We start from the raw sequence: 24,669 nt of genomic DNA, 5'->3' as shown, positions 1-24,669 counted from the left end.
AGACACTCTTTCCTAAGAGCAGAACTCAAAGTGGCCAATCCACCTGTGTAGTTATTAACATGACATTGATAAGAAGCTGCACAGAAATGGGCCTAAACAAGAAAGCGAGGTGGGGGTGGAAGTGAGGAAATCTGTAAGCACTAAAACTAAATTTTAGAATTTCCTGATTTAGCCATAGCCCTTGAAAGAATTTTGGGATCCGGGAGACTCTGCTTGATGCTTCTTTGAATCAAGAGTTGGCGAACTACCATTCAAGGGTCTAACATGGCCCCCTTTCTGTTTTTATAAATAAAGTTTTATTGGAACACAGCCATATCCATTCATTTACATATTGCCTGCTGGAGGCTACAACAGTGGAGTTGAGTAGGGGCCACAGAGACAGTACAGCCTGCAGAGTGGAAATACTTATCCGGTCCTTTGCAGGAAGAGTGTGCGAACCCCTTCTTGAAAGCCTTGTTCAGAAAACTACAGCAATCACATCATACAACATGGCAGGGCAGGGTTCTTCTCCCCTCAGATAACATTCAGAGGCGGGTTGATTAGCATTAACGCAATGCCCGGATGCCCATGGCTTTTTTATTGTCTTCATTGGCCTGGAGATCTGATCCCACTTGATAGATGAGAAAACTGATGCTCTGAGAGGTCCCCAGGTGAGCGAGCAGTGAGGCCAACGTTCACCCTCAGACTGCCTCCTGGAGGGGAAAAGTAATAAAAACATCTCAGCTGGTCTTGATACTATAGAAGGCTTCCCGGCAACTGAGAAGCGAACCCAGGGTTCTGCACGTCCTTCTCCGACAGCGAGAACTACAGGGAATAAAACAATGACACTGCAAGTCATAAAAAATCTAAATGGCATTAATTTTACTGCCGATGTTGTTTAGGGCATGTGCTGCTGCCACTGAGGAGGTGTGCAGTGCTGCTGCCCTAGGACCCTCTCAGTGAAGCAGGCTGGCATCTCTATCAGGCTGTGTCTGGAGGGGGAGGGCTTCATAGGGCTCCTTGCGGTGTGACACAGGCAGCTCCAGGGAAGACTGTCATCCTGAAACCTTTCTGAACGTTGTTCTAGGCTTAATTAATCAGCAATAGCAAGAACATAAAAAGACAGATCAGGTGACCCGTATTAACAAGTACCAAAATTAAATGTCTCTACATTGGCGAGGAGGGAGAGAATTGAAATGTAACCTCGATCAGAATGAAGACATTTAAAGACATGACCAAGATGAGCAAAACGGCCTCTGCAAAAATACTTTGAATTCTAATGCTTTGTGTGAAAGTATTATCTGGATTCCATGGAATCCACCCATTTTAAGGGTACAGTGGGGTGCATTTTGGTAAATGTACACAATCGCGTAGCCACACCAAGTATCAAGGTACAGTTTCCTTGTATCCTTTTGCTATCGATCCCTTCCCCTGAATCCAGACCCTCAGTGATCTGCCTTCTCTGATTACCTATTGCCTTTCTTGAATTTTCTATAAATGGGAATCCTACAGTCCATGTCAATGAGGGTATCAACATTTTGTTCCTTTTTATTGTGAAATGTGTTGTGGGCAGAGACAGGGCCTGGAGAAGCACCCAACCTGGGTGGAGCAGGCTGCTCTCTGCCTGCAGATGCTCCTGAGTCCTGCTTTACAGAGGAGCTGTGGCCCCTGAAAGCAGTACAACTGCGTGGATAATGACAGTTGACCTCCTAGGGCTCTAAGTGCCACACACATGCAAAGCTAAGAGCTTTACATAAATTAAATAGACTATCTCCTGCAGTCAAGTCCTCTGAGGTAGGATCATTTGTGTTACAGTCTAAATTGACTTGAACAGAGACTGGAGAATTTTAATTTTGTGGGTTTCATTCAGTCCATCTTTTTCCTCAATGACCAAAATTATTATTTTAAGTTACTGACACTACAGTGGATAGTATTTTTTTAGTAGCTTTATTGAGGTATAATTTACATAACATAAAATTTACCTGCTGTAATTAATTTAGCTACTACAATGATTCTCATAAATGTATAGTGTCATAAAACACCAAAATCCAGTTTTCACTGGACTGGACATTTCCATCACTGTATAAAGTTACCTTGTGCCCTTGCAAGCAGACCTCACCCCTACCCCAGCCCTGGGCAACTACTGACCTGCTTATACTTGCTGTTTGAGTGTTTGATTTGAATAGCATCATAAAATATGTAGTCTTCTTCGTCTGATGTCTGTCACTTAGCATAAACCTTTTGAGGTTCATTCATGTTGAGGCACATATCATTAGTTTTTTCTTTTTATTGCTAAGTAGTATTTCACTGTATGGATATACCACATTTTTTAAAAATGCATTCACTGGTTGATGGATATTTGAATGGTTTTCCAGCTTGGGGATTGTATGAATAAATGCTGCCACGAACATTCATGTACCTGTCTTTGTGTGCACTGTCCATGCTTTTGAGAGGAAGCGTTTCAACACCAGCTATTACAAATTTAGGAAAGGTACTGGTTCTGTGGCAGTGATGTAGAAACCAAGGAATGCTTGGGGAACCAGGGAGGGAAGCCTGACAGGTTTCACCAAGTGTCTGCTCTCTGTTGATATCTGCTTCAGCCTCCTATTAGAAAACCATATCCTGATCAGGAACATTGGGCTGGGGGTCAGAGAAGAGATGAGGGGATACGTGTGGGCCTTGATGTAAGCAAACACAAACTGGTGGCCACCCACTGTGGAGGATGTGGGCTCTCAAGGTTGGGGGTGTGTAGTCATTAAACCAAAACCAAATTATAAGCAGCCCTTCAGATGCTATCATGACTCAAAGAGAACTGTGGCCAGGTAGCCTTCAGTGTATGGCACAGTGCTGGAAGAGGAGAGATATGAGCTGAAGATTCACTTTTTGGCACTTCCCTGAACCACTTTTTGGGTAACCTATTTAGGAATGCTGGTATAATTTACAGATAGGCATAGGTTACATTCCTGTCAGTGCACATTTGCAGAAATTCCTTAAGGATTTAGACACGTCTCCAACGGCAAGAGAAACAAAAGCAAAAATGAACTATTGAGACTTCATCAAGATAAAAAGCTTTTGCACAGCAAAGGAAACAGTCAGCAAAACTAAAAGACAACCTACGGAATGGGAGATGATATTTGCAAATGTCTTATCAGGTAAAGGGCTAGTATCCAAAATCTATAAAAAAAAATGTATCAAACTCAACACCCAAAAAAACAATAAATTCAGTCAAGATGTGGGCAGAAGACTTGAACAGACATTTCTCCAAAGAAGACATCCAGATAGTCAATGGACACATGAAAAGATGCTCAACATAACTCATCATTGGGAAATACAAATCAAAACCACAATGCAATACTGCCTCACACCAGTCAGAATGGCTAAAATTAACAACTCAGGAAACAACAGATGTTGGACAGGATGCAGAGAAAGGGGAACCCTCTTACACGGTTGGGAATGCAAACTGGTGCAGCCACTCTGGAAAACAGTATGGAGATTCCTCAAGGAGTAACAGATAGAACAACCCTATGGCCCAGCAATTGCACTACTGGGTATTTATCCAAAGAATAAAAACATAGTGATCCAAGGAGTCACCTACACCCCAATGTGTAGAGTAGCAATGTCCACAATAGCCAAACAATAGAAAGAGCCCAGGTATCCATCGACAGATGAATGGAGAAGGAATATGTAGTGTATGTATGCATATATGTACATATATATACATATGTGTGTATATCTGTATATGTGTATATATATAAACATATGGAATGGAATATTACTCAGCCATCAAAAAGAATGAAATCTTGCCATTTGCAACAACATGGATGGAGCTAGAGGGTATTTTATGCTAAGTGAAATAAATCAGTCAGAAAAAGACTATCAATGATTTCACTCATGTGGAATTTAAGAAACAAAACAGATGGAAAATAATTTTTAAAAAAAAACATTTTATTTATTCATGAGAGACACAGGGAGAGAGAGAGGCAGAGACACAGGCAGAGGAAGAAGCAGGCTCCATGCAGGGAGCCTGAGTGGGACTCGATCCTGGGATCACGCCCTGAGCCGAAGGCAGATGCTCAACTGCTGAGCCACCCAGGCGTCCCGATGGAAAATATTTTTAAATAAAATTCACAATGCCATTTAATACGTCCCTTCCAAGTCTTTCTTCAAATATGGATGAATGTGTAGGACACTGTGTCCTGCAGCCCGAGTAACCAGAGTTTAAGATAATGGTGGCAAGGACAGTGAAAAGGTCAGCCAGAAAAAAAGAAATTAAATGAGTTCCAGAGATTCCTAACTATAAAGGTATCACCTGTCACACAATGTAAATTAGTGTTGTTAACACAATCTTTAGCCTTAACCTTCTCCGTATCATGTTGCCTACACTGGGGTCACATTACGAAGACTTTTTATCTGATTTTAGAGAATCTGCTTTAAATTTTCCAAGCAGATAAATTACAGGATTAACCTCTAAAAGCAACAGGGTGCAGAGTAGGTGGGTGATTTTGACATGCTGATCCACTCCTCAGAGGTTTTGAATACACCCACGCTTTACAAAGTTAATACATTATATTCTAGCCATCGGCTCATTCCAGAATGAACCACATTTACATTGTAGGTTGACCTTTACATATTTTTATTTCTTTGATTATAACATGAATTTCAGTGGTACCATTTCCCTGTATAAATCCAACATGGAATAATAATTAGGCAAAAACAGCAGAGAATTGAGCTTTTCCCACTTGTGCTATTATCAGGCAGAGGGGAGGTCCTGGGCTGGTGTACATCTTAGAGAATAAACACAGTTTTGGTGACCTTGATCATCTTGGACAAGACAGACCAGGCCATGATGGTGGAGGAAGGAGTCATGAGCCATATACAGCAGTTTCTGGAAGATGGAAAAGGCAAGGAAGTGGCTTCCCCACTGGAGCCCCCAAAAGGAACACAGCTCTGCCAACACCTTGATTCTAGCCCCACTAAGACTCATTTTTAGACTTCTGACCTCCAGAACTGTAAGAGAATGAATTTTGTGATTTCAAGCCAACTAAGCTGTGGCCACTTGTCACAGCAACCAGGAAAGTCATATGTCGTGTCTGAAAAACCACCAGTAGCTCTCTTGCTCCTCTCTGTGACCCAAAAATACTATCTGAGATGATAATCAGTCTCTCAGCTACCAAGTCAATTTGTCCATGAGATGGCCGAGTTCTGGGCTAATGTGCAAGGGACCGGGCTCACCGTCACAGAGGCAGCCGTCCCTGTGGGCCTGAGACGAGGCGTTTGGCATGAGTGTCTTCAGACCAGTCCAGCTGATTAAGATCTAAACCAACAGAACTATCTGTGCTCTCTTCGAATGTTATGCCAAAGGGAAAAAATCTCCCCCAAGGTGGTACCGTGTTTATAAATGTGTTTATTACAGCTTGTCGGCTGTTTATCTAGAATTTAGCTAAAACGTTTTGAATCGAGTTGTGATATTCCTTGACTTAACTCTGCATCTTTTCCATTCAGGTCTGTGAGAACTCCTGACATTTGAAGCTTGACTACCAAGTTTCCATAGCAACAGGAAAAAGAAAAAAAAATCCAAATCTGAAGATTGCAGTTTACAGCTCTCAAACTTCACACCTAGGCCTCAATTGTTCCAGATTTTTGTTTTCTTTGCAATTTCACTGGGTCTGTATTCCACCATTTTGACAGCATCTTCCTTTCTCCTTTAATTAATGGAATCTTCTGAATTGCTCTGAATGTTTAAAGATCACGGCATAAAACTTGACCTTCTGGGAGCAGGAACAATGGCTACTTTTTCTGATGTGTTGCCATGTTGCTAGTCAGCGCTCCACACATACAGCTTTGTCTGTGGGTTCGTATTTGTATATGTGTGAGTATCTGTATGTGTATATACACAGTATTTATAGAGAGAAACGCTACAGAAGGAGCCTAGTTTCGCTATGTCATTCTTCCTTGAGAGGTTACACAAAGAAAGGATAAAAGCTACGCACCTGTCCCCTCCAGGGCCTCAGCATCAAGCTCGGCACCAGCACAGACCACTGAGCTGACGCTTCTCCACCGTCCGGGCCAGTCTTGTGCCACCACGACCTGCCAGGCAGGTCCGCAGAGAGGGAGAGCGGAGACACAAGTGCTTTCTCTTTAGCAAAGGCCTGCGACCAATTTTCACTGCCACCCTATGCCAACATAGGCAAAAGTGTTGAGGGGCAGAGCAGCAAATTTCACCATCAAATGCCGAGAAAAGGGCTGAAATATTCTTCAAGGGCATCTGTCCGCATTTGCATATGTCCTGAATCCAGTCCCACTGGTTCTTAGGAGGACACGGATCATGGCAGAGAATCTCTCTCTCCTCAGTGTATGTACAATTGCAAATGTCATCGTGGAGGCCCTACATGCATAGGAGGAGGTCAACAGGTGCCCTGTGTGTACACATATATGCCCACATGTATAGACATACCTTTATGCACATACACAACGTTTGTTTCATATATACAGGCATAAAAATAGAGTAAATACAGGTAGTTTTAAAAGTACCCTTTTGTGTGAATCGACTACCGTTGTTTGCAAACCTGAAAATAAAAGATGTTCATCATGTATGAAAAGTAATTGATTTTTATTCTGTGAGCATGTAAAAAGTAAGAGGAAAGTTCGTGCTTGTACTAAGATTATCTTCTTGTTGATAAACTGTAACGAACCATCAAAGCTCACACCAAATTTTTCTATCAGATAAAACTAGTGACAGCCTGTGGCTTTTTCTTAGAGCTCGCCACAAACTAGGGTAAGGTAAGTGTCTTAGCATATTTCAATGCAGTTGCTTACTAAAGGTTTTAACCACACGCACACACACGTGTGCACACATGCACACCCACGCTTTCTTATGCAATCTATGTTTGCACCTGTGCTATTCAGTTCACCTTCTGTAGGAAGCAGGAGTTATATGTTGTCTTTATTGTAGTGAAATTATGCAGAAAGAGTTCCATATATTGTATTTGTTTCAATAGTAAGTCTTTTTGGAGCATATAGAATGCAGATTTTTTTTCCATTAAAATAAATGGGTATTGGTGGTTAAAACGGCTGGACAGTAGCTCTTCTCTGATTTCTATGTTGTGTCTAACATTGCCAACACAAGGTCTTGCCTTAGTGCAAGTTCATGGTTTTGACTGGTCATGTGGGGTCCCCTGTACATCTCTTGTTAATTGAGTAAGTTTATAAAGCTAGAAGCACCCTCACAGCTGGGCAATGCACTCGTCTTATCCATCATAATGAACAATCTGAGCATTTTGCAATCAGCTGCGGAGATGATAGACTCAAAGAGGAGCAAGGTCATTCTCAGGTTGATGACCATGTGGCACAAACACATGATCACAACCATCAGTCCCAGAACATGGGTGTATTTCTCTTGAACAAGTCCCATTACTCAGTCAGGAGATGCTGCATTGTGAACACAACAGTTTGGTTCTCCGTAAGGCCACAGAGCAGGCCCAGGGGCAGGGTGGGAGTCTAAGCTTGCACGCTCACACTCTACTAGATTTCCTCTTCTGGCTTTGTAGATTGTAGATTTCCTCTTCTGCCTTGTACTCTAACCCTGGTGAGTCTCACCTCCCTCTTCCTGCAAGGCAGGGGGGGAGAATGCTCACCCCAGGACAGAGGAGCATCCTCAGATGGCCAGGTGGTTGGCAGCCTGGCCCCTAGGCTGGCTAACTAACAATCAGAAAGCTCCCCCTCCTCTGTGAACCTAGGGAATCCGCAGGGGGAACTCGGTGGCCCATTCACTCACGTAAACAGGTGCAAATTTCCTCCTGGTCTCTCAAGCCCGTAAACTCTCCGGCACTTTGCAAATCCAGCCACTAGCTTAGCATAGCTTAGAACACAGAAAAATAGGAATAAAGTGCATACTTTGTTAGTACGTAGCATATGCCTTAATTTTCCTCTACTTAAGAATGCTCCCTGTCCCCAGAGTTCTCATCAGGACAGAAATATTGCTATTGTGTAGTTCTTTCTAATCCTTTAAAAAAAAAAAAGTGACCAGTTATTTGAAGCCAAAGTGGAAGCGATTCCTGAATCACAGAATGTTTTCTAACTTGTGAGAACACATTTACATTGTTTCTTGAAAGCAAAAGTAGAATCAAAGCATTATTTCATTATTACAAATAGAGCTTTAGTCCAAATTATTTTTTTAATGTGAACTAAGAGCCAGAAATTGCTTTTCTCAACTGCTGAGCACAAAACTGAGGATTTTATTTCTATTGAGTGAACAGTCAGACCTTCTTCACGATTTTATTTCTACCTCAACCACCTTAGTTGATTAAAAGTTACTTTTTCTCCCTGTTTGACATATGAAAAATGAATTATTTCTGATAACCTGTTTTAACAAAAACATGCAAACATTTGCTAATTTTGAAAAACAGTTACCTTCAATACTGCCAGTTCCTCCAAATGAACGCCATTTCAGGTAGATGTACCTGCTCTGACTCTCAGCCAAATCTGAACATGACATCAAAATAAATCTGGCTAAATTCCATGGTAGGTAGCAAAGAAGACTTTAATTCTTAAGGACCATTTTTAGAGATTGTGAAAACATCCCAGATTTCCAAAATGTGATCCTAAATAGCCTGATAAACAGAATAACCATTTACCATCAAATTCTTGAAGCAGATCACATTGCATTTCATCCAAAATAAATACATTGAGTCTTGATATTAAGACATGGAAACTAAAACATGAGTAACAAGGCTATGTTTGATGCTGGGTTTAGTGCAGCAGAACCCACACACAAGCTCTCCCAGTTGGTTCTGAAGGAAAGTCTACAGCTCTTCTGGGGTGTATGAACAGAGTAAAAAAAAAATGCGTTAATAATGCTAATAATAATAATGGTTTACATTTGATTGCTTGTTATGTGCCCACAATGTACAAAATCCTTTATGCCTATTAACTCATTGACCTCTTAAAACAACCCTATGAGGCAAGGACTCTTCTCCAACTTACCTATAAAGCAAGCAGACACTCAGAAAAATCAAACAGCTTGTCCAAGGTAAGTGGCCTCCAGAACCAGAACCCTCGAGGACTGGCTGCACGGTTCCTGCTGTTTCTACTTTGCTCCCAACCTCTTTGCTCCCAACTGTGCAGCAAAACCAAACAAAAGGTCTTCCGCAGACCAGAAAACCCTAATTTAAACCCTTGATTAGCAGGACTATCTATCCAAACTGAGTAAACAGACCTTCTACTATTTCTTAGTCCTAAGAGCTGTCAAAAAACATTAAGACCACTCTCAATTCATACAAAACATTAGGAGTGTCTTCTGCACAAGATAATCTTCAGTATTTCCTCCCTTCCCTCCCAGGGCTTGGCTGCAGGTACCTGAGGGACTCCTTCCAGACTAATTAGACATCTCAGCCATGTGAAAGTACACTCATGTCCTCCCAAGTACCCAGTCACAGCCAAACCAACCAAGGGGAGGGAAAGCAGAGGGAGATGTAGTGGGGGGCATTCAGAAGCTTGCCCTGGGCTCAGCTACAGACAAACTAAATGATCTCCAAGCACTTCTGAGTTTGTTTTTTTAAGATTTTATTTATATGTGAGAGAGAGAGCACAAGCAGGGGGGCTGTGAGAGGGAGAAGCAGGCTCCCTCCTGAGCAGGGCATCCGATATGGGGCTCCATCCTAGGACCCCAGGTTCATGACCTGGGTCAAAGGCAGATGCTTCACCAACTGAGCCACACAGGTGCCCGCACTCATGAGTTTTTTAATGTAAGACCTTAACCTGTTCATGTGAAGTATTCTTAAGCAAGAATCAATGGATAAATCATACCAAGAACAAGGTGAGTGCTGAGAAAGAATGGGCTACCTTCGGTGTCTAACCACTAAGAAATGATAATCAGTGCCTGAAGCCTGGGTGGCCCAGTCCATGAAGCATCTGCCTTCAGCTTAGGTCATGATCTCAGGGTCCTGGGATCAAGCCCCAAGTCAGGCTCCCTGCTCAGCGGGGAGTCTGCTTCTCCCTCTCCCCCAGCTTGTGCTCTCTCTTTCTCTCTCTCTCAAATAAATAATCTCTAAACAACAACAAAAAAGAAGTGATAATCAAATCATCACTATCTCCATCATCATCAGTTATCTAGCTACACTTCTCAAGAAGATGATACATCCCATCTTCTCTACTTATCTGGCTGTTGAGATTTGGAACTTCTCATAATCTGGTGGTAAGATGCTTTCATAATTAGTTCATCTGAAGCAGCTAACAGTTCTCTTGTTGTGTCAAATGTGTTACCTTGATCGTATTTCCTATCACTGATGGATTAGTCGACTACTGAAAAAATTCTGGGGCACCTGGGGTGACTCAGTGATTGAGCGTCTGCCTTTGGCTCAGGTCAGGGTCCCATGGTCTCGGGATCAAGTCCCGAGGCGGGCTCCCTGCAAAGAGCCTGCTTCTCCTTCTGCCTGTGTCTCTGCCTCTTTCTCTGTGTCTCTCATGAATAAATAAATAAAATCTTTTTTAAACTTCTGTAGTTTTGACCTTTCTTATACAAAAGCATAAACAAAATATGTAGAAAGAGAAGAAAATGGTGGCATTGAACATGTGTTCGGATAAGAACTTTAACTGCATAAACTAAGCAGAAGTAATTTAGATATTCATTAAAGTTAGTGAACAAAAAAGCCTCTTCCTATCACTCATGCAACATCACTATCATAACATTAATCATTGGAGGGTTGCTGAGCTTGATCAGTCTTTGAACCACTTTGTTTGGCTTCCAAGTGCCAGCTGGTTGGTAGGGATATGGTGAAAAGCAACGGGTATAGTAAGACCACAGAAATTTCACCATGAAGCTATGAAGCCTTTGAGAGACTGGCTCATAGAAGCACTGTAAGTATATGCTGAAAATTTCCATTTTCTGCTACTTTTTTAAAAGCTTTTCCTTTTGAAAGCAATAAAGTCATTCTTTATCTATAATATACATAGATTCGGGTTATTAAAGAACTGAAAGTGAAGGCTATATGAAAAATAGTATGTGTGGTCATGCACACATCAATGCTGTCTGGTGGTAAATATTATTTATCCCCCAAGATAAAAATTTTCAAAATTTTTAAATAGATATTTTTCATAAACACTCAAAAAGGATAAAAGTTGATCATTTTAAAATATTTAATTCTATTACAGATGCAGTTCCTTTGGGCCCTAGTTGCTGAATTGTCTACAGGTCCTGAGCTACAAATTAACATTTGATTTACCATGTAGTTGTAAAGAAACTTGTAACTTATTTGTGAAATATTTAAGTAAAGGTTATCTGGGATTTGTAATGTGTATACTTGGTCTTAGACTGTCTTTAGTACTGTTTCAACACAGTGATAGAGCAAAGGGATATTTCTTTCGGTGGTGCTCTGGTTGGCCTATAATGTTGAAAGACCAAGACTAAAACTAAGTGCTATCTGGTGGATAATTAACTCTTCCCACTGCTTCCTTCATAAGTCAGAGCCCTCTGATTTGAAAGAAACAGATAGATGATTGATAGAGAGAAAGAGAGATGATAGATAGATGATTGATGGATAGATAAATGAAGATGATGATGAAGATAGAGGATAGATAATTGATAGAGAGGCAGATGATAGGTAGATAGATGATTAACAGATGATAGATGATAGAAGATAGAATGATAGATGATAGGTAGATAGATGACTAGATAGATAGATAGATAGATAGATAGATAGATAGATAGAAGATACACAGATGGTTGATGATAGGTAGATAGATGATAGGATAATAGATTAGATGGACATGGTAGGTAGGTAGCTAGGTGGATGATAAGTACATACAATAAATAGATAGAGATAGATAGAGATGGACATAGATAAGAGAGATTGAGAGAGAAATGGATAGAAACAAACCAGACAGGTAGGTAAACACACAGAAATAGAAAGCAAGAATACTTTAGGGAGGTCCTTAACCAAGGAGAGGTAAGGTGCTAATAGTTAATAAATGCCTCCCACGGACCAGGTATTTTACATACATACATATGTATGTATACACATAATGCCTAATTTATATGAAATATAGTTATTCATTAGACATGTCATGTATATAATTCTTAGAATATTGAAATAGGCAGTATCTCTACCGTACAGATGGGGAAACGAGGCTCACAAGTTAAAACCGTCTCCCACTAGGTCTCGCCCAGGAAGTGGTGTACGTGACTCCAACACCAGCACTTTTCCACTCTACCCTAAGACAGCACCACCCACCCATCACCCAGAATAAACCACCCAGGTTGAACCCTCTTGCATACAACACACGAAATTGACAGTGACAAGACAATCTGACACTAGCGGATAAGTGAAGCAGAGAAAAACAAACTTGCAAGTCAGCCCTCTGAAACATTTCCTTCCTCCCTGGGCATCTGCCTCCAGGAAATTGCTAGTTTGGGTAAATAAATAGGAAACTGATTCCTTGGCAGCCAATCATGGAGACGCTTATTTGGAAAATTCCCACAAATGAGCATGAGAAACGTAAACCCACACTTCAAACCAAAAGCAAAACAAGTCAAGATGGATTGGGACACTGCTGATCGCACCATTCTTCTCCATAAAAGCAATTTTCTGTTCTTTGAGAACACAGTCTCAAAGAGACCTTCCCCTGCTCTGGCACACAAGACAAAGGATCCGGGGATGCTACCCAGTGTAGACGCCAGAGATAACAGCAAAACTTGCTTTTCACATGGGAATCCAAGCCAGGACGATGGGGACCAGATGAAGGCATTTCTAAATTAAGCGTGCCAGAACTAGACGCCTCTCTCTGAAACAGAGCCCTACCTTTGCTCCTCAGCAAAAGTGGATTCCGAAGACCCTGCCCTGTCCCTCCCTGTGCCTCCTGGACCATGTCTTCCCTCCGGAGGGGGACTGGTACCTAGAATGCTTCTTCTATACAAAAGAAAATAGGTCTCTGGCACCTGCAGGAAATGCCCAACTATCCTTCTGGAGACTGATCCGAAAGGAAAAGTGACCTGTTACAGTAGCCCAGGAACATTTCCCTACACTTCCCCTTCTCAAAGTATGTAATGACGGCCAATTTCAAAGCAAGCACCACCTCTTTACCCTCTGCCTCCGTCTTCTCAAGGCCAAAATTTTCTAATCTTTAACCCCATCAGAACATCATCTTCATTACTCAAATGATGTCCCTCTACTCCTTCTCCAAATCCCGCCATCTCAGTGCATCCGTATTGCCAATCACTATAGTTTTAAACTATATAATTTTAAATGTATAATTTTTGCTTAAGTGAATGCATTTTAAAAGAAAATTGTACATTACTACCATGAATGAAAAGCCAGTATCACTTGGCATATACTAAAGTAATAATCGAAATAAATACAAAGCAAGGGACGCTTGGGTGGCGCAGTGGTTGAGCGTCTCTCTTCGGCTCAGAGCGTGATCCCCACGTCCTGGGATCGAGTCCCACATCGGGCTCCCCGCAGGAAGCCTGCTTCTCCCTCTGCCTGTATCTCTGCCTCTCTCTGTGTCTCTCATGAATAAATAAATAAAATCTTTTTTAAAAAAACACAAAGCAAAATGGCAGAACAGGAGGGTCCAGTCCTTATATGCCCCGCCTCACCATCCCTGCCCCAGAAACACCAATTTTAACAACCACCCACAGATGAGAACATGTTTTGGGGAACCCAGAAACATGCCTGAAATGTTCTAGTACCTCAGTGGAGCAAAAAAGCCAGAGGATAATGCACTGAAGAGGTAAGAGGAGTATCACCTCATCCCTCCCTCAGGGCAGCACAGCTCAGAGCCTAGAGAGATCTCCCAGGCCACAGCTTCTTCTCTGCCCCTAGATACTTGCTTCCCAGGTTTAGCAGGATATTGCCCATTTGTGTCTTGTCCTGCCAGGAACAGCAGGGGAATCAGCACAGCTGAACAGTCTGGAACAGAAAAGAGCTCATAGCACCAACCAATCTTAGCAACATCAGGCCACAGATCACACTGCCTGATGTACAGTCTCCATTGACAGTCCTGCTCACAGGGGGAGGGCACTCCAAAAATTAAAAATGGAACTAATATGTTATCTAGCAGTCCCACTTCTGGGTACTTACCCAAAGAAATTGAAATCAAGATCTTGGAGAGATCACTGCACTCCCGTGTTCATGGCAACACTCTTCACAAACAGCCTTGGGGTGGAAACAACTGAAATGTCCATTGAAGATGAGAAGATAAGTACAAGGGACTATGATTCAGCCTTTTAAAAGAAAGAAATCCTGCCATGTGTGACAACAGGAACCATGGAGGGCTTTATGCTGAATAAAACAAGCCAGATGCAGAAAGACAAATAATATGATCTCACATGTGGAATCTCAAATTGTCCAATTCATAGATGCAGAGAGCAGAATGGTGGTTGCCAGGACTGGGGGTGAGGGAAATGGGGAGACGTTGGTCAGAGGGAACCAAGTTTCAGATACGCATAAGATCCTCTATACAGAACAGCGTCTATCACTGATGATACTGGATTATATACCTAAAATTTGCTGATCTTATGTTTAATGTTCTTACCACAGAAATAAGAATCATTCGTAATAGTAACAGGGGCAGGAGGACACCTAGGGAGGTGATGGGTATGTTTATGAGCTTGATGGTGATGGTTTCATGGGCATAGTATTCTCATCACCAAACTCGCTGAGCTGAATACATTAAACATGTACAGCTCTTGATGGCACTCATACCTCAATAAAGTGGTTTTTTAAAATAATAAAAATAAATACAATGAAAACTCAAAATGTGATTACCTTTTAGCTGGACAATATGTCCACCTAAGATCTGGGCAAGAGGCTGCCCTGTGTTAAAAGGAGAGATGAACAGGATGAGCAAGGACTTCAAGTCAGTAGGACCCAGCAGAGAGAGTACACCTGTCACAAAGAATGAAGAACCACCTGCTATGTGAGTCTCACTTGTGTGACGCCACATCCTCAGACCATCCGGAATGACTTCAATACCTTTGGAGAGAAACAAAACAAGCCAGGGCACCTGAGTGGCTCACTGGTTGAGTGTCTGCCTTTGGCTCAGGTCATGATTCCCAGGTCCTGGGATCCAGTCCCGAGGCGGGCTCCCTGTAGGGAGCCTGCTTCTCCCTCTGCCTGTGTCTCTGCTTGTCTCTCTGTGTCTCTAACAAATAAATAAAATCTGAAAGAAAGAACAAAAGGAAAAGAAAGAAAGAAAGAAAGAAAGAAAGAAAGAAAGAAAGAAAGAAAGAAAGAAAGAAAAAAAAAGATAAAACAAGTTTAACTGCATGAATGGAAGGTCACAGATCCAGTAACTGAAGGCAACATGTCCTTCTCTTCCTAGAACCAAACCTAGCTATTGAGTGATAGCACAGAACCGCACATGGTCAACTTATTGGAGTGCTTTTGTTTTCTATTTATTTTTGGTGTTGTTGGGTTGTTGTGTTTTGTTTTGTTTTGTTTTTTACCACTTTTATATACTTGGAGGAAGGAGTCCATGGAAGGGGCAGGTACGTGGAGGAGGCACATTCCTGGTGTGGGTTGATGGGTCCAGGGTCCAGCCTCATCCAGGAGGCAGGACACTCTGCCCATCTCCAGGCAGAAAGGACCAGAGACCTGCAGGTCCAGGTACTTATGGAGACATGGAGGGCAGGACATAGGTGACACTAGTCTCTACCATCCCTGCAAAACAGAATATAAGGTCATCCTCTGAGACAGAAGGATGAAACACTGGGTTTGGAGAGCCCAGAGAGGTGTGGACCATCTATGAAAGGCTGGGGGCTGGAGCATGGCTGGCACTGAGGCAGGTGGCTGCTCCTGGGCAGTGTCACCCTGATACCAGGGAGAAAAGCAGAGCAAGCAAATGGCAGCTCTGACCAGTGTCCACCAGATGCAGGTGCAGCCAGGGAAAAAGACAAGCTACACGTTCTCCAAGGGCTGAAGTGACCACTTCTTCTCTGCTTACAGGGCACACGCAGCCTCTCACTGTCCCTCGGCCACCCCTGCACGGCGACACGTCCCTCAGTGCAGGCCTGGCAAGGGAGGGGTGCCCAGACAGCCCAGCTAGAACCAAAGAGACAGTATGAAAGTATCACATTAGCTCACGTAAAACCAAACCATCCTGAAAGGGGCAAAGGGAATTACTTCAGTTACACAATTAACCTAGAAAGATCTTTAAAAAAAAAAAAAATGCTAAGGTTTAAAACAAGGGTTATTCAAAACCGAAATTTTAAAGGTTAATTGCTAGTGCCTTACACATAATTCAATAGTTTTGCTAATGGAACAATATTCAGTTAGGTTCAGTGTGTCAACCCCTACAAAGTAAGTATATCAGCCATGACTATAAATTAGTGAAATTTCTGTGTAAAGCAGCTATTTAAAAGACCTTGGTCTCCACAGAGGAAAAGCATGCTGTCTTTCTGCAAAAAACAAAAACAAGAAATGCTCCATGTCAGGTGTGCTTGTTGCATATGTAAAAACCGTTCAATCAGCATGAAAAGGACTCAGGGCGCCTGGGTGGCTCAGTGGTTGAGCATCTGCCTTCAGCTGAGATCGGCTGAGATCGTGATCCCAGGGTCCTGGGATAGAGTCCTGCATCAGGATCCCAGCCAGGAGTCTGCTTCTCCCTCTGCCTATGTCTCTGCCTCTCTCTGTGTGTCTCTCATGAATAAAATCTTAAAAAAAAAAAAAAAAAGGTTAAGAAGGATTTAAGTGTCCTGCCACACACACACACACACACACACACACACACACACACACAAACACATACATTAAAAAAACAAAACTATAGGTCCTAGTGCTAATTCATGTTGCTCGCAGCCATAAGCCAGATCTGGCTACAAATCCAGGGGAGTGGGAATCTGGATTCTGTGCAGAGTATAGGAGCCTCAGTGATTGAGGCAAGAGGCAGGAAGACCTGAAATTCTATCCACCCTCACCTACTCATGAGCTAAATCATCCTGGAGCTTTAGGTAAACACTTAATAAAATACCAAGTATGATACCGATTTCAAGTGGTATTACTTTACCAACTGCTTTGGGTTGAGTCTCCCCACCAAAAAGACATGTTGGAACCTGCCCCCTAGTACCTCAGAACATAATTTATTTGGAAACAGAGTCTCTGCAGATATAAAAACCTAAGAGGAGGTCATATGGGAGTAGGGTCGGTCCCAAATCCAACATGACTGGTGACCTTATATAGAGAGAGATACACACACGGGGAGAAGGCCACATGAAGACAGAGGCAGAGATGGGCGGAATGCATCTGCGAGCTAAGGACACCAAGATTTGCCAGCAGCCATCAGAAGCTAGGAGAAAGGCATGGAACAACTTGTACCTCACAGCCCTCAGAAGGAACCCACCCCGATGGCACCTTGATTCCAGACTCCTGGTCTCCAGAACTGTGGGAATATAAATGTCTATTGTTTTAAGCCACCCAGTTTGTGGTACTCTGTCGCAGCTGCCCCAGGAAACTAATGCCCGTGTCAATATATAAGGAGGAAAATTCCCAAGAAATGCCCCAATCGAAAATAAATTCATACTTGAAGACTGAGTCAACAGAATTCTATGCAGCGTCTGTAGATTCTTCTAAAGCTACTGGTTCTCCACTGAGGATGACGACCTCCCCACCCCCCCAATTCGTGCAGACAGTGGGCAGTATCTAGGGATCTTTTTGGTCGTCACACTGCATGGGGGGTGAGGGGGGTGCTACTGGCATCTGGTGGGAAGAAGTGAGAGAAGCTGCTCAGCATCCTACAAAGTGCTGGGCCCAGTGCACCCCCCACCAGCAACTCGAGGTCCCAGCTCAGCAGCACCCCTCCTTAAACACCTAAGTCCACTCTCTGGACCCTGCAGCTGACCTCCCCTTGCCCAAACCAGAGACCTTCCCCACTGCACACCCCCGACCCTCGAACCTCGTGTTGCACGAAAGAAGCCGGCGCTCGGGAGGCGCTCATTCCATTTACACCAAGTGGAAACACAGCAAAACAAACGATCGTGTTAAAACCGAGGACACTGGTGGCCCCGGTGGGTGGGTTGGGGGGGGGGGGGTTGGAAAGAAGCTGACGGGCTCCCCTGGAGGCTGAGGGTGATTCTTGACCTGGAGAGTTGGCTAACACCAGCTGAGGTGGACTGAGGATGTCTACACCACCCAGACATATGCTACACTTAAATCAAAAGTTAAAAACCACCTGCCCCCTGCGCCGGCACCTCCACGGACGTCGTGGGATCAGGGCCGTGACCGGACCTGCAGCCGGGCAGCTGGGCACGCGGGGCGCGCGCCTCTCACACGCGGCCTCAGTGTCCCCTCCGGTGACCCGACCCCTGCTCCCTCCCGCGGGTTTGCGGGGCTCTGTCGGAGCACAGGCGGCGGCGCAGGCCAGGCCACCGGCCGCTGCAGCCGACCCCGCGGCACGGCGGGGCCCCTCCGCTCTCCGCCGCGGCTCGGCGAGGGGCGGGGCCTCCGGGGGGCGGGGCCAGGCCGGGCGAGAGGGTGGGGGCGGGCCCCGCGCGGAACGGGAACGCGAGAGCACAGGCCCTTCCGGCGTGTGCCGCGAACTACGACTCCCACAGCACCCTGCGGTCCCGCGGCTGGCCTCCGGCGTCGCGAGAGGAGGCCGCTGGGGGGCGGGGCGTGCGCGCGGACGGACGGAAGTGCAGGTGACGGTTGAGCTTCGCCGCCAAGCTGGGAACCGGGGAGATGGCCGAGACGGACCCCAAGACCGTGCAGGATCTCACCTCGGTGGTAAGGGACGCCCGTGGGGCCCGAGGCGCGCTGTCGGCGGCCGCGACGGCCCGCGTGTCCGGAGGCGCCGCGGGCCCAGCCTGCAGCCCCAGCCGCGCTCGCCCGACCCGGGCCGCCGCCGCCCGCGCGCCCAGCGCACACCCGAGCGAGCCGTGAGTCGCGGCAGCCGCCACGGGAGGGGGCCTCGCCGGGGCCCGGGGCGGGGCGGGGGCGGGGGCCGGAGCCGGAGCCGGAGCCGGGGCGGTCAGGGCGACCCCAGCTGGACGCCGCCCCGCCCCGCCCCGCCCCGCGCGAGGGCCCCGGCGAGCGCCAGGTGCTCCGTGTCGCGTCTCCCCGTCTCAGGTGCAGACACTCCTGCAGCAGATGCAAGATAAATTTCAGACCATGTCCGACCAGATCATCGGAAGAAATATCCTTTGTATGTGTGGTCAGCCTCTGCGGGCCCCTGGCACCTGTGGCCCGGGCAGCGGTGTTGATAGGTGGTTGCAGGCCCGCTGCAGGCAGCCATGGGCCACGTACAAGTATGAGTAGTATTGTTAGTATTATTGTAACTGAGCCTGGGTGTGGTGCTCTGGCGGTTCTGTGCCAGGAGCTGAGGGCCCCCGAGCTGGCCCCCCGGCCCCCAGACGCCTCCAGTCGGCCGGCCGTGGCCTCGGGAGTGGCCGCGGGCCGTGAGCTGCGCGCTGGGTGCGGATCTCTGCTCCGGGCCCCGCCGCCACCTGATGAAGAAGTTGTAGGGGCGGCAGCTTAGGAAAGTGGAGGAGCTCGTCCAGGTCCCAGGACCCGTAAAGGGCCCCCGACTCCTTCACCGCCAGAATTTAGCCGTACTCCAAGGGAAGCCCAGTTTGGCTGAGACGGTTGTGTTTAAGGTCCCGGTGTCCCCAGCTCGGGAGCGAAAGGATGAGCAATGGCAGGTGTGTGTGGCCTTTAACTTCTCCACTTGATGACATGAGCAGTCGCATTGACGACCTGGAAAAAAACATTGCAGACCTCATGACCCAGGCTGGGGTGGAAGAGCTGGAGGGGGAGAACAAGATCCCTGCCACACCGAAGAGCTGAAGGTGAGGGGGTCGGCTGTCCCCGTCGGGCTGTCCCCGTCCGGGGCCTGCCACTGCAGTTAAGGAGGCCGGGCGTCCTCTCCATCAGCCCCCAGCCGGGATCCCAGCAGGCGTCTCTCTGATTCTCCTGGCCTTTATTAAGTGGACCTATGTCCTTAGTAGTTAAGATGACTGGTTAACAGGCAGTCACTGAGTTTATGTCATTGCAGGCAAATACCAAGAAATGTGTTTTGTTGGCCTGAGAATTCTTACCACTGGCAGATTTATTTATTTATTTGTCTGTTTGTTTATTTTTTGTGACCAAAACCCCATATTGCCACCTTCAACTTCATAAGTGCCTTGAGTTCTGGGTTCTCCTGGGAACTCCCCCTGCGCTAGATAAATGACAGGACAACGCCTGATTATGACTCGAATGGATGAAGTTAGGCCGCAGTGAGCCTTCACCCGAGAGCCGCCTGGGGGCTCAGTCTGTTCAGCATCTACTTTCTGCTCAGGTCATGATCTCAGGCTCCTGGGATCGAGCCCCATGTCCAACTCCCTGCTCATGGGGAGTCGGCTTCACCCTCTCCCTCTGCCACTCTCTGTCCCTCAAGTAAATAAATCTTAATTTCCACTACATAGTTCCCAATATCTGATGAAAGACAGATAATCAACAATAGCCACATAGCGAGACAGCAAGATGTTGTGGGCCTCCGTAGTCTCCCCATGGTAGGTTTCTTCCTTATGAGCCTCTTCAGGAGTATGGTGGTTACCTCGCCGCAACCTAGAACTAATTTTGAAACTACCGTTTCTCTCATCCCATTTTTAGCATTTTAATTCCCTATAAAAACAAAGTTTACTGAGAATTTTTAGACCACTCTAGTACCAAGCAGAACATACAGTAAAAGGCACCAAATTCCTTTTTCAAAAGTTCTGGGCATGTCCTGGCTGAACCAGATTAGAAGTAGCTGTGGCATACAGGTCACTTTGAAGTCCAAGAAGAGACAGACTTGGGAGCGAAAAGACTTGGAAATTCACTGCCATTTTAACAAGAGATTGGGTTGACTCGCTGTGTGAGTAAATCACACACTTGTTCTGTGTGGGTTGTCCTCTTTATTCCTGTAGAGAGATGATATGGAAAATGTCCTGCCAGCCTTAGAAGCTTCTCTGGGTCTCCTACCACCACATGGCGGTCAAAAGTCCCGTCAAGTGAGTGAGAACATCTGTGGAGAACTGCAGGATGGAGACTTTTCGAGTGACAGGGGTGATCAAGAGGAAGAGTTGCTGGGAATGGATTCAGAAGTTTTCAAATAAAGATTTCCAATTAAATCTGTTGTGATATCTTTGCTGGGGCATCGTGCAAAGGAAGTACATCATACGTCTAGTTCAGTAGAGGATTCTGGAAAGCTTTTTACCATTTGACAGTGGTACATGTCCATCTTCTCTGTCCTGGTGGGAGCATAATGTGTTGATGGTTTTTCTTTTCCAACAGGCAGCTAATTCACACTGAAGTCCGGAACAGCATTTTTACAAGCCGACAGAAGACCGAATGGCTTTCTGAAGCAACTGCTATGTGTAGACAGATTTTCTATTCTGAAGTGTGCGTTCTTCTTACAACATACTGTATAGTTAGTCTATATAGAGTGATCCTCTCCCCCAGTTTCTTGAACATGGTAATTCCACATCTTGGATCTTGGTCAGTCGTGCTGTTAAATATTAAACACTAAAACTTTGGCGGTTCCTGCATAAAATTGTCAAATTTTTTAGTGTATTTTTGTGAAGTCATTGTTTTCTATCATTCCTTTTGTAGTAGTTACTGTTTGATGAAAGTTGCTGTGTAATTTTTTATAGACATCTGGTAGACTCTTCAGTTATAATTAGATTTTGTGAAGTAAGACATTTGGCAAGTTGAGGGTTCTTTAATTCTCAGCACAGAGTGTTGAGCCAACACCAAATAGCATGTTGGTGATGCTTTTCAAATGGTTAAAAACATTTAAAAATTGGTGATTGAGAAATCTCTGGCACTACCCTGTTGCCAAAACTGAACACTGACCTGCAGGGTCATATCCCAAGTCCCTGAGGCCAGAGGCTAAAACACTGACGAGGAACCACTGCCATTCCTGTGTGTTCCGATGTTAAATGCAGAAAGTGACAGGACCGCCACTGTAACCAAGGCGCTCGTTAGAGTTTTGCATGAGATTTGAGTACTTGAGTAGGCCCCTGTGCTGTTCACCTACAGTCGTCACCATAGAAAATCTGGCAGGATTTTACACCCCAGTTTGCTGTCTTGTCTGGGAGCCACCACTCAGGAAAAGGGAACAGAACAGGAAAACAGACCGTGTGAAGTCCGTGCCAGTTGCTGGGCTAGAAAATGCTAAATGACATGTAATAGGCTCAAGTTTTTAAGATTTCTTTAAATGATTTCTTACCTAAATTCTTACAGAATAATGTTTTATTATTGATTATAGAAGACAGGAATAATAACTCTTGCCACTCCAAAAAGCAGTGCTGCCCAGAGTGCTAAGGCTAGAGGCCAGGCGTCCCATGCAACTGCCACAGCAAAGTGACTCGGTCTGCAAAAAATGGGAAAAGTTCAGGAATGGTACAGTGCTGCTTAGAAGGAAGCCCTGAATGAACACAGTGTGAGTTTTTTAAAGTTTCCTATATCACCAGTCGTGTTTGTATTGAAAATATATAATATTATTAAGAAATTATTTGTCCTATTTATAAATTACATAGGTAACACAAAGGAGTAGTGGTTTGGCACTGTTAACCGACCTGCTGGGTCCAGCCTGGAGGGTGAGCCCCGCGTGCGTGCGGGAGGCTCTCAAGCCTAGTATGGGGCACGAGGCAGTGACCTGGCCACTTGCTGTCGGGATTTAGGTAGACGTTGTCTTCCTTAAGTAACAGATTTCAGAGGCAAGCTCCCCTGACCAGAAATATCTGCCGTGAATAAAGGTGCCTGAAATCCTGCTATGGATGCTTCCTTTCTGTCAACAATGATTGGTTTGGTTTTCCACATTTTCAGATTAAAATGGACACACCATTTTAGATTATGGGCTAAAACCCCTGAAAGGATTAGGTACACAGAGCCAAAGGCCAGAAGGGGAAGTAGAGAGGTTTGGGGGGTGTGGTGCTGCATGAGAGGGGAACCTGAGCGGGCGGGGAGCTTGGTGGGGGGAGCAGGGAGCCGGAGTGGGCCGTGGACTGCCTCTACCCTCCCAGGAGACCTGGGCTTTCCCACATTCAGGGGACAGGCCTTTCCCAGGTATGTTCCCAGGATGCTCATCCTTGGAGAATCACTAGCACAGAAGGGTTTATGGTCACTTGGGTTTAGCAGACTTGCCTCCTCCTAGATTCACTTCATGAAAATCCACAGTGCAAATTAGCATATTAAAGGCTCTGAGGTCCCAGAGCAGAGAAATGTGATTTAACTTCTTCACCTGCCAGTTGCCAAGTTATTTGACCAAGGATCTTTTTTTATACTCAGCACCTAATTAACATTTCATTGAACTAGCTTGCTGTAAAATCCACACGGGGAGATCGCAGTTAAAGTCATCCAATAAATAGCTTTGGATTCAGTTTATAACCGCCTGTGTTGCCAAGTCCTCACCTGACCTGTGCTCCAGGCCTCTGGGCAGAGCCGCCTTTAGCCTGATGGGCAAGTGCTCTGTGACCCTGGTGAGGCCTTCACGTTTGTGCCAGAGGATGGCTTTCCTCAACTTGGAAGCGAGAAGCTCAAGGCCAGCTCAGGCACACAGCCCCATGCGCCGCTGTGAGCAGGTGCTTGCCACTACAGCCCTCTGGGGTCTCAGCCTCTGGGGCTCCCAGCCCCTCCTGGGACCACCGCCTTGGCCATCTGACACCTGCTCTTGCGGGCTCATGGCCCCGGGGGGTGTCCACACTTCCCGGCCTAGGCGGGGTCTGCACAGGGAAGTACAGATCTCTTTTATCCTCCCAACTGATTTTTGTTCCTTCAGAGGCCATGAAGATCCTACTCAGGGCTGATGAGTAGAACCAGCATGGGGGTGCCTCCACCAAGCCAAGTGCTTCCGTTTGATTGATGCCCTCACCTCCCCAACCCAGAGGCCCCATCAGCTTCCACCGGCCCCCTGCCTCCTTCAAGCCACAGAGTTTTAAAACACTTTTATCTCATGCTCTTATCAGTTTTATTTTTACACTGTTTCATTTCTAGCAAAGTACCATCGTGTGTGACCTTATCAGAATAAACATTCAGTATTTCGGGTAATTAAAGCTTAATTTATCTCTCTAAGTTGTTGGGATCCTAACTGCACTTGGCAGCATTGCTAGGAAGGTAGAGTCCTCCCAACAATCCATCTCAAATGAACCTTTTAAACATCCTGTTTGGAAATTGAAGGTTTCCCATAAGGATAATTATGTTCCTCTTAGCTTTTTCTTTTCTTTCTTTTTTTTTTTTTTTTTTTTTTGTATTCTGTAGCATATATATTTTTTAATCAGATTTAAATGGAGGAATTGTCACTATCTGTTGTCAGATCTAACCCTGAAAATTAACTGGCGACAGATGACAGTCTAGCACTTACTGGGAGTGTTTGCTATAAAACGCTGCACTGGGTTAAGTATTTTGTTTACATCATTTGATCCTCAAGACAAGTTTGAGTTAGGTTTTTAATCTGATGAGTCCCTGTTTAAACAGAAGGAAGCCATCGGTGAGTGGCAGTGAGGTCACACGGCTGAAGGCAGGGACCCTGGACTCCCCACAGCTATCCCAGTGGCTGAGCCCACACTCACAGCAGTGTTTCGTCTGCCTCCTCCCAAGAGCTGAGGCCTCCAAATGTTTATGACCACATGCTCTGGGAACCATCAACTTGAAATTCAGTTTTCAGTTAAACATCATATAATAAACATGCTTGAATTTTTGTTCAAGATTAAAACTATACAGAGCTTGGAGAAAACAT

The 24,669-nt window shown here is 45.2% G+C and overlaps 2 protein-coding genes and 1 long non-coding RNA gene across 31 annotated transcripts in view; 2 read left to right on the top strand and 1 right to left on the bottom strand.

Annotated features, from left to right (window-relative positions):
- Nucleotides 1-7,047, top strand: part of CDH13 (cadherin 13) — a 1,387,059-nt gene extending 1,380,012 nt beyond the window's left edge. For all 22 annotated transcript variants that reach the window (XM_049110659.1, XM_049110644.1, XM_049110650.1 and 19 more), the window contains one exon: nucleotides 5,482-7,047. In XM_049110659.1, the coding sequence (XP_048966616.1) occupies nucleotides 5,482-5,489 (8 nt within the window). In that variant the 3' untranslated portion in view covers nucleotides 5,490-7,047. The remainder of the gene's footprint in view (nucleotides 1-5,481) is intronic.
- Nucleotides 251-18,406, bottom strand: LOC112646731 (uncharacterized). Of its 7 annotated transcripts, XR_004816307.2 has the most exons (9): nucleotides 18,142-18,406; nucleotides 15,435-15,635; nucleotides 14,886-14,948; nucleotides 14,742-14,789; nucleotides 14,055-14,145; nucleotides 13,664-13,883; nucleotides 8,389-8,588; nucleotides 7,754-7,837; nucleotides 251-4,864 (listed from the first exon to the last, which is right to left on the bottom strand). It is a non-coding gene; the product is annotated as an uncharacterized LOC112646731 (long non-coding RNA). The 7 variants fall into 7 exon arrangements; XR_007410945.1 differs by having other exon boundaries at nucleotides 14,886-15,635; XR_007410948.1 differs by having other exon boundaries at nucleotides 14,742-15,135.
- Nucleotides 18,407-18,536: 130 nt separating this feature from the next.
- HSBP1 (heat shock factor binding protein 1) lies at nucleotides 18,537-22,708 on the top strand. Of its 2 annotated transcripts, none has more exons than XM_025426989.2 (4): nucleotides 18,537-18,695; nucleotides 19,038-19,104; nucleotides 19,636-19,756; nucleotides 20,858-21,061. In XM_025426989.2, the coding sequence occupies exons 1-3, from the start codon at nucleotides 18,651-18,653 to the stop codon at nucleotides 19,752-19,754; spliced, it is 231 nt and encodes a 76-aa protein (XP_025282774.1). In that variant the 5' UTR covers nucleotides 18,537-18,650; the 3' UTR covers nucleotides 19,755-19,756; nucleotides 20,858-21,061. The 2 variants fall into 2 exon arrangements, with proteins under 2 accessions (XP_025282774.1, XP_025282772.1); XM_025426987.3 differs by lacking the exon at nucleotides 20,858-21,061 and adding an exon at nucleotides 21,225-22,708 and having other exon boundaries at nucleotides 18,538-18,695.
- The last annotated feature ends 1,961 nt before the right edge of the window (nucleotides 22,709-24,669 follow it).

The sequence above is a fragment of the Canis lupus genome, chromosome 5 (assembly GCF_003254725.2).
Source record: "Canis lupus dingo isolate Sandy chromosome 5, ASM325472v2, whole genome shotgun sequence".
Lineage (NCBI taxonomy): Eukaryota > Metazoa > Chordata > Mammalia > Carnivora > Canidae > Canis > Canis lupus.
The sequence above is the reverse complement of the archived record's forward strand: the minus strand, read 5'-3'. Positions and strand labels throughout refer to the sequence as shown.